Here is a 14,347-nt window from a genome sequence, read left to right as displayed (position 1 = left end):
TATCTGCCTAGGGTCCCCATTGGACAAGACTTTTTTTTAAACACATAGTGTGACTTATTAAGCAACTAGTGTGAGTTCATATCACCAATTATATTAAAAATAAAAAAATGGCTATTAAGGACATATGGCTCTAACAATTATGTTGTGTGAATCAGTGATGCTCTTCTGGTAGGTTTCTTATCCTTTTATGTATGAAGGCTTTAACTTTGCATATGAACTATTTGCTTGTGACTTCATTCCCACATGGACTTTGTTTGTCCTTGGGGAGTTTGGACATTTGGAAATTAAAATAAGAAGGTAATGGAAATTGTTACTGATGTGTGAAGTTTCTGGCTCTTTCGTAAACTCTATGTTTCATTGTCTAATTTTAGATGGCTGGAAGGAGGAAAGGTAAAGACAATATGGATAGCACTACAAAGAGGTCATATGACACATGGACGTCTGACGAAGACTGTAAAATGCTTGATTTGCTCATTGAGCAAGTCAATATGGGTAACAAATTACCCAATGGAGTTTGGAAACACGAAGTTTTCAACGATTGTGTCAGTATGTTCAATATAGATGCAGCGAACCAAAAAATAGTAGAATAGTTGAAAAACAGCATGAGGACTTGGAAAAGAATGTATATGGTTGTGAGTATATGCCTAAACACTAGCGGCTTTGGGTGAGATCCAACAACCCAGAAAATCACTACTAGTAAGACAATGTGGCAAGACTACATAAAGGTTTGTAACTATAACATAGAATGTTATGTTTCTTGCTTTATTAATCATGCTTTTTAGTATTTTAAATGATAACTTTTCATGTAGACGCATAGAGAAGCCGACAAGTATAGGCGGGAAGGTTGTCCGCTCTATGAAAAATTGGTTATTGTGGTTGGAAACACTACGGCAGCAGGGGAAACGAGTCACACAAGCGTGGAGTCAGATGATAACCTTTTCACTTTTGGAGAAGGGGCAATGATTGATGACATTGATGAAGATGATGCAGTCAGGGAGATCCCATCACCCAACATTATAGAGACTCCAAGTGATGCTCCTCTGAAAAGTAAAGCACCAAGCAATGATGGGGATAAAACTTCTTCTACTCAGTGTAGGAAGAGATCCGAACCATTAGTTGAAAATGCTAACTGGATCGGTGAGGCTATTAACAATATGTCATCAACCCTTAGAGACATCTTTACTCCCCCCGTAGAACCTCCATGGTTCGAAGCACTCGAGGCATTACCTAACTTGCCCATAGAAGTCAATTATTATGCCATGGAGTTGCTCGACACCAAAGCTAAGAAGGATATGTTTATGAAGATGAAACCAGAAGATCAGTATAAATGGTTGATGGCTAAATTTAATGCAATGTAATAGACTTATACAAATGTTGACAGTTTTAACCTATATTTACGAGACATATTTGGTTTTGTATGAATGACATTGATTATTGAGTATTTTTGGTCAATTATGAATGTGTATTATTAAATGTGTTTGAACCATGTTTTCATTATTCAAAGTCTAGTAGTACAGGTACCCACGAATAATCTACCAGATAGGGAGAAAATATGTATTTGTATTGCAGCTTATACAGTTATTCTTGTCCTTGTCTATTCATACTTAAACGATTGTAATAGGCAAGTACAACATTCTTATCATATGGGTGGTCCACGATATTTAAAGAAAGCATTAGAAATATCGCCTATTAAATTTTGAAAAGTGTATAGGATGAATCAAACTATTTTTCTCAAGTTAGCTAGAATCTTGAAAAGTAGAGGACTTTTATCTGATACAAGGACAATATCTATGGAAGAACAACTTGCATATTTTTGTATCATTGTTGGTCAACAACAATCTTACAGTGTCACTTAGAGATGTTTGAAAGATCAAATTGGACAATTAGTAAGTATTTTAACAAGGTGTTAAAAGCTATTATCAGACTACAATCAGATTACATCAAACGACCTTCAAGACGTACTCATTCAAAGATCTTGAAGAGTGATATCTATTATCCATATTTTAAGGTAAATATAAAGTTGTTTGATGAATAATTTTTAGTTACTATAAAAATATATATTTTTATTAATGATTTTTTTATTAGGATTGTATTGGTATCATCGATGGCACTCATATTAAAGCACATATCCCATTTGATCAACAAGCGAGATTCTAGAACAGGAAGGATTTTCTCTCACAAAACGTAATGGCAACATGTACATTTGACATGCAATTCACATATATACTTGCTGGATGGGAAGGATCAGCAGCCGTTTCACGTGTATTGAAGTCAGCATTAACCAGACGAGATAAACTTTATGTTCCTGAAGGTAAATATCGTTTCTCTCTGTATAGTCTATTTAAATATATATATATATATATATATATAGATTCTAATAGATATATATTTTATTGTAGGCAAATATTATTTGGTAGATGCTGGATATGCAAATCTTCCTGGGTTCTTGGCTCCCTATCGAGGTACTCGTTATCACTTGCAAGAGTTTGAGAATAATACTCCTATGGATGAAAGAGAATTATTTAACCGAAGACACTCATCTTTACGGAACACTATCGAGCATACATTTGGGGCTTTAAAAGCTCGTTTCAAGATATTAAAAGATGCTCCTCCTTTTGATTTTGACGTCCAGGTTAACATTGTGATTGCCTGTTTTGTATTGCATAATTCTATACGCATGGAAGATTACATGGATTTATTTGAAGATAAAGAAGATGATTCAAGTGATGATTTTGGTGGAGAACATTGTGAAGATAACAATGAAAGTGATATTGAAGACAGTGATAGTAGTGATGATGTTGAGGATGATGTAGATACTCAAAGAAGTATTCGGAAGGAGTCTACAGTACAATCTGCAAGAGCATCATATTATCAAGATGTTTTACCAATTCAGATGTGGCAAAATTATTTAATATTTTGTTGTACTTTTGTATGAACAGATATATTTATTTGTGATGTACTTTTGTATGAACAAATATATTTCTTTGTGTTGTACTTTTGTATGACCAGATATATTTCTTTTATATTAAAAAGATGATTGAGTTATATTTGTATTATTGTTATTTTTATTTTTACGATATTTGTGTAGTACGCTATGTAGTACGATATTTGTATAATTATTTCATATTTAGATATTACCAAATTAAAATTTGATTAAAAGTTTAATAATATAAAAGTAAGCATTTGTTTAATTATTATACTTAATATATTATAGTCATATATAATATTAAAATTAATTTACTAATATTAATTTACTTTTCTGATAGTCGGATATATCAAAATATTTTTTTAATGAATAATCTATATTCACTTTGCAACGCACTTTCCATTATGCAGACTAACATAAACAAGTACTTTACACTGCACTTTCCATTGCGCACACTAACACAAACAAATACTTTACATTCCATCTCACTTTCTCCAGGGAAAGTACTTTTCATTGTATTTTATTTCCCTCTGAACTTACATTTTGTACTAACCACCCCCCCCCCCCCCCCCCCCCCCCCCCCCCCCCCCCCCCTAAAGAGAGATTCAAAGGGCAATGTCGAGAGATATAAGGCCCGTCTAGTCGCTAAAGGCTTTAAAAGGAAAGGCATAGACTATAAAGAGATTTTCTCTCTGGTATCTTCGAAAGACTCTTTTAGAACAATAATGACACTAGTGGCTCATTTAGATCTAGAGCTACATCATATGGATGTCAAAATTGCATTGCTCAATGGAGACATTGATGAGACGATTTATATGGTACAACTAAAAAACTTTGTATCTAGTGATCAAAGTCTATGGTCTGTAAATTGAAGAAATCCATCTATGGTCTCAAACAGGCTTCCCGTCAATGGTATCACAAGTTTCATTAAGTCATAACCTCGTACGATTTTGAGGCGAATATTGTTGATGACTGTGTATATCATAAGTTCAGTGGGAGTAAATACATCTTCCTAATATTATATGTCGATGATATTCTACTCGCTAGTAGCGATATAGGCTTACTGCACGAAACCAAGAAATTTCTGACAAAGAAACTCGAGATAAAACATCTTGGTGATGCCACTTTTGTATTAGGTATACAAATACTTAGAGATTGTTCTCAAGGTATCCTTAGGTTGTCACAAAAGAGTTATATCGATAAGGTTTTGAGCAGATTCGGCATGAAAGATAGTAAACCAGGAGACACACCCATCGCTAAAGGAGACAAGTTTAGTCTCAAACAATGCCCTAAAAAGGGTCTTGAAAGAACAGAGATGCAGAAAATTCCTTATGCATTAGTAGTAGGGAGTTTAATGTATGCTCAAGTTTGTACTCCTCCCGACATAGCATTTATAATAGGAATTCTGGGCAGGTATTTGAGTAATCCGGGTATGCAACATTGGAAGGCAGCCAAACGCGTGATGCATTATTTGAGGAGAACAAAAGACTACATGCTTACTTATTGGAGATCAAACAGTTTAGAGATCATTGGGTTCTCTGACTCCATCTTTTTCGGATGCCAAGATAGCAGATGCTCCACATCAGACTACATTTTTATGTTGGGTGAAGGAGCTATCTCATGGAAGTCTGCTAAGCAGACTCTCATAGCTTCTTCAACCATGGATGCTGAGTTAATTGCTTGTTTGAATATGGTTGCAAAAATTTGTCACTGGGCTGTCAGTGGTAGATGACATTGATAGGCCATTAAAGATTTATTGTGATAATAACTTGGCGGCATTTTATTCCAACAACAACAGGAGCTCGACGAAGTCGAAGTTTATCGACATCAAGTTTCTAGTTGTTAAGGATTTTCGTTCAGGATAAGCAGATTTCTATAGAACATATAGGGACAAACTCTATGCTAACAAATCCATTAACCAAGGGTTTAACGCCTAAGGTCTTTCATGAACACACTGCTCATATGGGCGTCATTTCTGAGGATACCTTGGTTTAGTGGGAATCATTTTTTGTACTATATGTTTGCATAAGACATTGAGTTATTCAATTTTTTCAGTAATAAAATTGATTGCTTGTTATTCTATTTATGAACTTGCTTGTGTTTTTCTATGTGCAATGTTCACATTGCATTAAGGACTTTGGAAAGATCTCACTAAAGACTAAAGAAGGACCAGCTGAAAATAAGCATGTTTGAGATCACATTACATGTAATTTCCATGCTACTCATCCATATTTGATCTATGTCATTGAGTGTATTAGTATGGTGATCATCGTGGTTTAGTCACGACTGTAATGTGATGAAAGTCACGGTGGTTCCATTATTAATATATGTGATGGTTCCATTATTAATAGTATACAGATGCACGTCTCAAGAATTTGTGATATAATTGTTTAAGGAATGATATGTAACCCAAGTGGGAGATTGTTAGGAAATTCACATTTCCTATTCTAATTTGGGTAATATATTTATTATGCAATTATATTTTCTATTTTTAATGGAATAGGCTGAATTAAGTGGTCTAATTTTGTTAAGCCAATTAAGGAATATGGGCCATGAATATAGGCCAATTGAGTAGATACCATAGGGGATTATGGGAACCCTATATAAGGAGACATATTATGGTTATGGTCCCCAATACACTAAATCACACACAGTTTCCCTTCTCCCCATCTGAAAGAGAGACGAAAGATCCATTGAGGAATAAGGCGATTTAGTTGAGGAAGACCACAACACCAATCATCTGTTCATATCGTTCGTCATAGTCATTCCGCAATAGACAGACGAAATTTCTGGAATGGATCCAGGTATGTGTTCGGATCCTAATATTCTAGTATGATATAAATTCTAGATTATGGATTTAAGATTATGGTTTTTCTAACATTCTGAGGATGAAGTTCCATTTCTTCAACATCTCAGAGGAAATAGGGCATACTCAATCCCCTCAAACCTCAATACAACGTATGGATGAGAAAAATCCATCTCAGCTTCCCCTACACAAGTTCAAAGCAGGGAAGAAGACAACCATGCCACATCTCTTCCCAAACCACCTCTACCTGTGGCAGACGAAGCTCTAGCGGGTCTTAGTCAGCCTTCCACTCCAGCTAGGTTGTTTGATTCCACTCATTGGACATATTTGGAACCCAAGATTCTAGATTTTCAAAAAATATCAAGCATATCTTAGGATTACCTGTAAGTCCTCATTATCAAATGCCTAGTTTGAGTTCCTATTTACGTCGAGTTTTTGGAAGAAATTGATACCCATGTGATGACTCTTCAACACCATTTTGGGCTTCTTCCAATAACTAAAGAAGCTCCATATCACCCCCATGTATCTGAGTAGCTTGGTGAGTCGAGTCTTCCACCTACATCTGTGCTAGAACAACCTGAGGTACCTGATCCTATGAACAATGACTGCCACACCTTCCAGACCATCTTTGAGGCACTGGGTCATTCCATCAGTCAGCCACCTTCAGATTTTGCTCCTCCAGGCCCTTCAGCCTAGATGTATTAGACAATTTTTAATTTTGCCAGCTATCTTTTTGTATTTGGCCCATAAATTTTCCATTGCACACATGACTCTTCATTTTTTACTTAATACAACTTTTCTCATTATCCATCCCATCTCATTTTTGTGTATGAATTTTGATGATACCAAAAGGGGGAGAAAGGTAGAAAGATAAGAGAATGTTAAAGAACTAACTTAGGGAGAAGAATGTAAAAAACAAACAAAACAAGAATGACCAAGTAAAATAAGAATGCAGCTAAAAGAAATTTGAGCATACAACTTAGGGGGAGGTAGTCCTTAAAAACAATGTTAAAAAAAAAAAGTCAATTTTCATTTCATTTGCATCATCCTTTTGCATTGGGTTTGTCATGATAAAAAAAGGAGAAGAATGTAAAACAGGAGGTTCAAGATGCCTCCATAAACACTTGAATTTTGATAATAACAAACACATACATGTTGCACTAATCACGAATGAGCAATTTTCAAAAAAGGTCTTCTCAGAATTTTTTTTAAAATGGATTCAAATCCAGGTCTAGATTTGAATCCATCCCAAGGAATTAAACCAAAAAGCATTGTTCTTCCCACTTAAAGAAAAAAATTGAAACTAAATAAGGATTTGAACCTCCTCTACAAATGTGAACCCATCAGCCAAAAGGATAAGAACCTACAGACTAAGAAAATCCTGTAAAGAAGGATGGATTAGAACACAATCAATAAGATGTGAATGCTCAAGAAAGACAACAAATAAAACATGATGCAAATGTGTTTTACAAAAAAAATGAACTTAAAGGATGATTGAAACCTTGTATAGATAAATCACACTGTAGGGATCAAATCCGTGGGAGGATTTTAACTCATCAGAAGTAAAATCAACAACAATGATGCAAACTCGAGAAACAATAAGTTTTGGAAGTAAAGGTGGATTTGAACCTTGTAGGGAGCTAAAGACTATTATATTGAATCTAGAAGTGGAATTGATTGCAGAATCAGATCGTCGGAATTAGTTATTCAAATCCATGATACTAGATTTGAAGTCTAGCTACATAATTTCAACTTTTCAGAATGTCAAAGGCAATTTCAAAGAGTTATAGGTCTCCAAATTTTGTAAGTGACCTATCAACATATTCAACAATAAAAATATGATGTATTGATTTCTTTTGTAATTTTTGGAGCATACTTTCACTGACTACTTATTTGAATGTTGGGAAACATGCTATAAATGTGAAACTCAACCCAAAATTCAAGAGATGTTTTCTCAAAATAATTTTCAAAGCTCTCAAGTGCGTCCAAGTGATTTCTCAACGTGCTAGTGCCAATTAAAGTCAATAAATGGTGTTTTAAGCCATGTTTACAATTGAAAACTGAATATTTATGTGCACTGATTTTTATATCTGTTTTAAATGCTTACTTTTTGAACTGTGGAAGGCGATTCCTTTAAGTTTGTACTATTTTGAGATTGATCTTCGTATCATTTTATCAAAATCCTTCCATATAACTTTTCTAAAGCATTCAAGGCTTTTGATCTTTGAAATTCATATAGTAATGCTGAAAATTTTTGGTAGATTCACACTAGGATTGGTGTAATTGATTTGATATTTTAGTGTTATATGCACCTTACAAGAGGTATATTTGTGCATTGAAAGCATGTAGCCTTTGCAAAGCTTGTCAAATCTGATTAAAAGTTGTAAAATCCCTTAATTGGGAATTTGGTGCTTGTACCTATGAGCTACTAATGATAAGTCACAAGGTGTTCAGGTCAATGTTGTACTGGAGTCTCCTAAGGCTTTAAGTTTTAGATGTCATTTGGTTAATTATAGTGAAACCCTTTCATTCCAGGGCAAGAGCTCCCTAGGAGTAGAGTAATAATCTGAAATATTTAACTATTATGAACCATTGTAAAATATATGGTGTAGTCGTTGATTGGCTTATTTCTGTATTTTGATGGTTGATCGACATATTCAATGTTTTGATTGTTACATACACAAGTAATTACTACCTCTTAGGTCTTAATCCAATGTGCAACTTCAATTTTTGATCTGACTCGCCATCCATTTAAGCTTTTGGGTAGATTTTCCCCCTTTTTTTACCCGAATTGGTCCAATTTAGATTTAAAATAAAACTTGTCCTATTCACCTCATTTTCCCATGTTATTTACCTAATTTTTACTATTTAATTTCTAAAAATCAAGTATTAATTGTTTCTATATTGTATTGCCCATTATCATGTGCTCTCTTCTTTTTCTTTTAAAGAAAAAAACTATAATAGTTATTTTGCATTTGTTTCTTTTATATTATCTATAGTTTTTATCAAAAGGGAGACATAGTGAGAAGGAGATGATTTTTTAAATTAGTAAGGGAGAAATAATTTTTTCTTTATGACACTAAGACTAGGGATTGTGTGATAGACACAATTTTATATCCTATATTATTAAACAACAAAAAACTACCTTCATCGTTTCTCTTTCTTCCAACATTAATTTCATCCCATCTCTTATATCAATTTTCATTTTTTATATCACCTTCCTTTTGCTTCCTAGACTTGCATCAAACACACTTTCCTCGGATGTAATAGTTGGATGGGCCACTTCAGCTCTCATGACCGCATCCTTAAGCATTCCACCATACCATAAATGTGAATTTATCAACAATATTAAACACAAGAAACTCTCCTTCACAAGATGGAGGGTCTATCCAAGAAACTCTCCTTCACAAGATGGAAGCTCTATCCTGAAGACTAATACAAGTTGAATTTCCTCTCACACCCAATTCGACTTGAGTGATGTTTAGAGAGAATTATTTGAATGTAATTCTGTTAATTTATCAAATAAAATGACAGAATTAATGGTAAATCAAACATGAGACTAATTTGTCTTAATTGATAAAAATTAAGAGAATTGATTAATGCAAGTCAAGTAATTGATTGAGTGAATCAAGGAGATTTGAGTCCTTGATTAAAGATTTGAATTATCCTTTCTTAACCTATAATAGGCATGTAAATTAATGTAAAATTCACTTTAATTCATTTTGACAAAAATTGATGTAAAACTCTCTCTCTCTCTCTCTCTCTCTCTCTCTCTCTCTCTCTCTATCTATCTATCTATTCGTTGATGGTTGGACATTTGCCAAAAATGTTAGAAGAGAAAAAGAAAGACAAACAGCAGGCAAACTCTAAAGAAAAACAGTATACAGACCCAATAGAAATCAAGAAGAAGATGATGCAAGACTATTTCCAAGAATATCTAAAAGAACAAGGCTATGAGAAAAAAGACTCAGACGCCTCCAATAACACTGGATCTACAGGAACTGGTACTCAGACTATTCAGTGTTATTCCCAAGATGAAGACAAAGACTTTGATTTTGATTTTGACTCAGAAGCCATCCATAATCTGACAACACTTGATGGCCAATAGACAAAGCACTAAGACTATTAATTTAGAAAACAGTGGATAGAAAAGAGACCGGATAACAAAAAAAAGAAAAAAAAAGAAAAGATAATCAGAACAATCAAACTACTCAGACAAGCAACCAGCACACGGTATCAGAAGACTACTCAGCCTACGGTTTTCAAGAGCTCCACCAGCACGCGGTATCAGAAGACTACTCAGCACATGGTTTTCAGCAGCACACAGTTTTCCTAAAAGAAGTCTAGCACATAGTTTTAGCACAAGGTTTCAGACGCATGGCTTTCAAGAAAGAAGGTGGTTTCCAAAGATTCTATTATGTACTTTTGACTTTTTGTATAGTCTCTTTTTGTAAAGATTATTTTTTAACTGCACACCTGGAAAGCATCATGAGAAACATCACTGACGATGGGGCCCAATGAGCACCCGGTTGATTCTCATTGTCTCCCAGTGTCGGCAGCTCTTGGCTATAAATAGCCTTATGTACATTTAATCCATATGAATGAAAGAGTGCACTTTGGAGTATCCATTGTGTCTTACACCCATGAGCTTCCTCTTCTTCTTGTCATCCTGAGCACGCCTACAACCAACTCTTGTTTTCTAAAGTAAGTTTTATTTCAATTATTTTCTTCAAACCTTCGGGGCTTCCCTAAGGGAAAACCTTTAGATCTATGCTTGTTTAAGTTTGTACCTCACTCCTCTAATCTAGGGTCAATCCCATACACAGAGTAAAAGCATTGTGGTATTCCTCTAATGTTTCACGTCCATGAGTCCCTGTTTCCTACCCGTTTATACCCAGAGTGGTTCTAGGGCTTTTATTTTGGGACTAATACTGGAGCCCGTGGCAAAAGCATTACCATGCTAGGAAATTGCACACCTCTCTGTGTTTTGGGTTATCTTTACCTGAAGGAGTGGAAAAAAAGACTTAAACAAGCTTTGATCTAAAGCATACCCCTCGTGAATTACATTTCTTTGTGTTTCTCTAAAAATACTTTCATGCTAGTTCTTGTGATTACCTTAGGCGTTATCTTTGTCTGTTTAATCCTCACTGCTTTCATTGTCTGTTAAACTTATGTATATTAAGTGGTTTCGTGTTTTGTGTTCATAAGTAAAAGTATATTAGGCTGGGAACCTTTTGGGTAAGGGCTACGCCCTGATAAACGCCTCTACCTCTTCTGAGCCAAGCGTCGGTCCCGAAAGCCACAATGCCACCGTACCTTTTTGTTTATTGGGTTAGTTTATAAAATATTAAAACAATTCTTTAGAATAATTTTACTCTTTCTCCCTATCTACTACATATACTTAGCTCTGTTTTATAACTCCTTATATTACGGTAAAAGATTTAAGATATTGGAACACATACTAGCATTTTGTTCTTAATTATAATAATAATAGAATTATTTGGTTATTTTGTTTTTCTTCCAGAACAACAAGAAAATCTTTTAGTCTCTTATATATTTTTAATTACCAACATTATAATCAGAATCTTAGATACATGATCTTTGTTTTTATAACTTTAATAATAGTTATCTGCAATCTTTTAATTTTTAGTTTTACCTGTTTGACTTTATCTTTATATTCTTACAGAAGATTCGTTGAGACCCCTAGGCAAATATTTATTCCCAGAAGACAAATAATAAGAAGATCTCCAAATAATTCATCTTTAAATACTCCAGATTACATATAGTAACCCCTCCAATTTGGTATCAGAGCTATAAGACCTAGACCCTTCTAAAAAAGTAAATTATTTAGACTTAAGAATTCCATCAAGATTTGATGTAAAATACATAGGACCTAATTGTCTTAGGTGTCATTTTAATAGTGAAGAACACATCTTACACAGAAATAATCCCCAACTTAATACTATTATAGATCTTATTATAACTTTAGGTAATAACCTACAAAGCAAAGTAATAGAAATAGAATTTACTTTGAACAAACTACAAGACGAAGTAAGAACCTTGAAAGTAAAACCAGAAAAACTTGCTGAAAATTTAGATTGTCTTAAAACTAGTAAAGGATCCCAACAAAATATTGATAAAGAAATAGACTTAATAACTCAGAAATTAAAAGTTGTCAAAATAGAACCTAGAACCTCATCTGTCACAAAACCATGGCACTTTCACAGCGAAGTGAAGGATTCACCTCGGAAATAGGAAATTCTTCCAGAAACCTTAATATAATAGATAGAATAACAGGATGAAGAAGTGTAGATCAAAGAGATATCCAGTTAGATGAAATCATAGATATAGATCAAGACATTACTTTATTTAGCAATAATCAATTGAACCTCCTTAATCCTAGACAATTATATAGAACAGGACCTTTGAATTTTAATATTGGATTATTTAGACATTATAGAGAAATACAAATCAGTTGTGTGGGACAAGACTCAGTTAATATAAACTTAATAGCAGAACAAGCTTTTCGAGAAATTAAGAAATTATATACTTTAATTCATTTAGGATTAATTGTCATAGGAGTTAAAGGATTAGAACAAAAACATTTAGGAATTAAAACTCTTTTTAGTATTTATGATGATAGATGGGCAGATCCTAAAAAAGCTATGTTAGAAATCACAAAAGTAGACATGAACCAGAATGGAGGAATATTTTATTGCTCCCCTGACTTCCTCATAGGACTACAAGATTTCAAAAAATATATAAAAATAGGTATTCAGACAAAAGGATATGAATCCTTTGTAGGAAACAACCTTTTATTATGTATAGGATTTTAGGAAGATGTACTTGTTCCAGTACTACTAGGTTTAAAGTTAAAATAGATGATGTAGTTAACTTAATAGGTAACAAGGGAATCAAATTAATTAAACCTATCAAATATTCCCCAGATATCTTAACAGGATTAGAATGGAACCTTAAATTTAGAGAAGAAACAATAATCAATCCTGAGGAAAGCATTATGTACACAGATACAAAAGGTAACAAAAATATTAGATTTAATAGTTATGAACAAAATAATACAGAAGATACAGAGTCAATCTCTAGTGAAAATTATGACTTAGTTAATATAGAATTAGAAACAGATGAAACAATATATCCTAAAGAATTAGAATTAAAACTAACATAAAGGGAACTTCTTCATCTAGAAGAAGACTTAATAAAAAATGGAAAAATCCAAGAAGAAGAATATTTATACTATGACCAAGAAGCAAACATCAAAATAGGAAAAATGCCCTTAGAACCTAAAGAAGATAAAAAAAATAGAAATAGAAGAAACTTTAAGTATCAAAGAATATATGGATGAAGAAAGCTCTAATACTATTCCTCGAAATAGCTATACCACTTATCCAAGAACTCCTCGTAGGGAAGTATATTATTCAGGTAATATGCCAAGACTTCCTTATAGTGACCCAGTGACTTTTGATCACAAAATACGTCCTAAAGGAAAAAGAAAAGAAATAGAAAGACCTATAAAGTTTCAAGAAATGGGCAAAGGAAAATTCTTAATCTTTTAGCCCATGATCCCCAAGAATGGACAACAGTATTAGACCTTTGGAAAAACCAGGTAGTGTCAGACTATATTTAGAACTTCCAGTCTCAAGATGAAAAAGAAATGTACCGATACTTAGAGACATTTTTAGGTGAAAACGTAAAAGCTTTATGGGAAAGTTATGAAAGAGGGAATCCAAAAGAATTTGGTCATTTAATGAGCCTAGGATCAAATCCCTATAATTTTGTTAATAAAGTCTATCAGCTAGTAACTGGAGATGACCCTAACCTAGGATTTGTTACATTACTTAGAACAACTTAGTCTACATAATTACAAATATGTTAAGAAGTTTCTCCAAGATTACTTTTATTATACCTGTATTTCATAAAATGCCTTCAATAAAGATTTAGGTACAAAGTTATTTATAAAATTACCAGGAGCCTTAGGAAAAGAAATTTATGACAAATGGCAAAATCTAGAAATAGCAAACCCAACAGCAGTTTATTCTATAGGACAAAGAACTAAATTCATTATGACCATCCTCCAAGAGAAATGTACAGACATTCAAATACAAAGACAACTAAAAGGAGATGATTTTGGGTTCTGCAAACAGATATATACTACCCAAGCCTAAGGTCTAAAAGACTATGGACAGAAACCTAGAAAATATAAGAAATATTTCAAAAAAGGATACTTTATCTGTAGATCGAAAAGTAGAAAACCTTATCTAAACGAAGATAGACATGTTAGAAGATTTAACCCAAAAAGAACGTATAAGAACAAACTCTCTTGTTATATTTGTGGGCAAACAGAACATTTAGCTAATACTTGTCCCAAAAGACAAAACATTAACTCCAGAAGATCTACTCTCATAGAAAATGTCCACCAAGATCTTATAGAAGTAGATGAATACATGTCAGATACATAATCCATTTATAGTATAGTTAGTATACCCAATGCTCCTCTAGACTTTTCAGACTGAGACGAAGATTTAGTCATAGACATAGAAGAAAACCTTGACCTCATGGACACAATTTTCGAATGTACACACACATGGTCTTGGTAT

The 14,347-nt window shown here is 33.5% G+C and overlaps 1 protein-coding gene across 1 annotated transcript; it reads left to right on the top strand.

The window, feature by feature from the left end:
• The first annotated feature begins 704 nt into the window (after positions 1-704).
• LOC137947608 (uncharacterized protein At2g29880-like) lies at positions 705-1,358 on the top strand. The gene is made up of 2 exons (XM_068793413.1): positions 705-725; positions 810-1,358. Exons 1-2 carry the CDS (start codon positions 705-707, stop codon positions 1,356-1,358), a joined length of 570 nt encoding a protein of 189 aa, XP_068649514.1.
• Positions 1,359-14,347: the final 12,989 nt, after the last annotated feature.

This window comes from Aristolochia californica, unplaced genomic scaffold (assembly GCF_029961685.1).
Source record: "Aristolochia californica isolate CCGP_79_NKW_82.1479 unplaced genomic scaffold, dmAriCali1.0.hap1 SCAF_13, whole genome shotgun sequence".
NCBI lineage: Eukaryota > Viridiplantae > Streptophyta > Magnoliopsida > Piperales > Aristolochiaceae > Aristolochia > Aristolochia californica.
The sequence above is the reverse complement of the archived record's forward strand: the minus strand, read 5'-3'. Positions and strand labels throughout refer to the sequence as shown.

Excerpts from the sequence above, each read along its gene's own strand:
- LOC137947608 (XM_068793413.1), top strand. The coding sequence starts at position 705 with ATGTGGCAAGACTACATAAAG. Across the intron at positions 726-809 it reads TGTGGCAAGACTACATAAAG|ACGCATAGAGAAGCCGACAA; the intron begins GTTTGTAACTAT and ends CTTTTCATGTAG.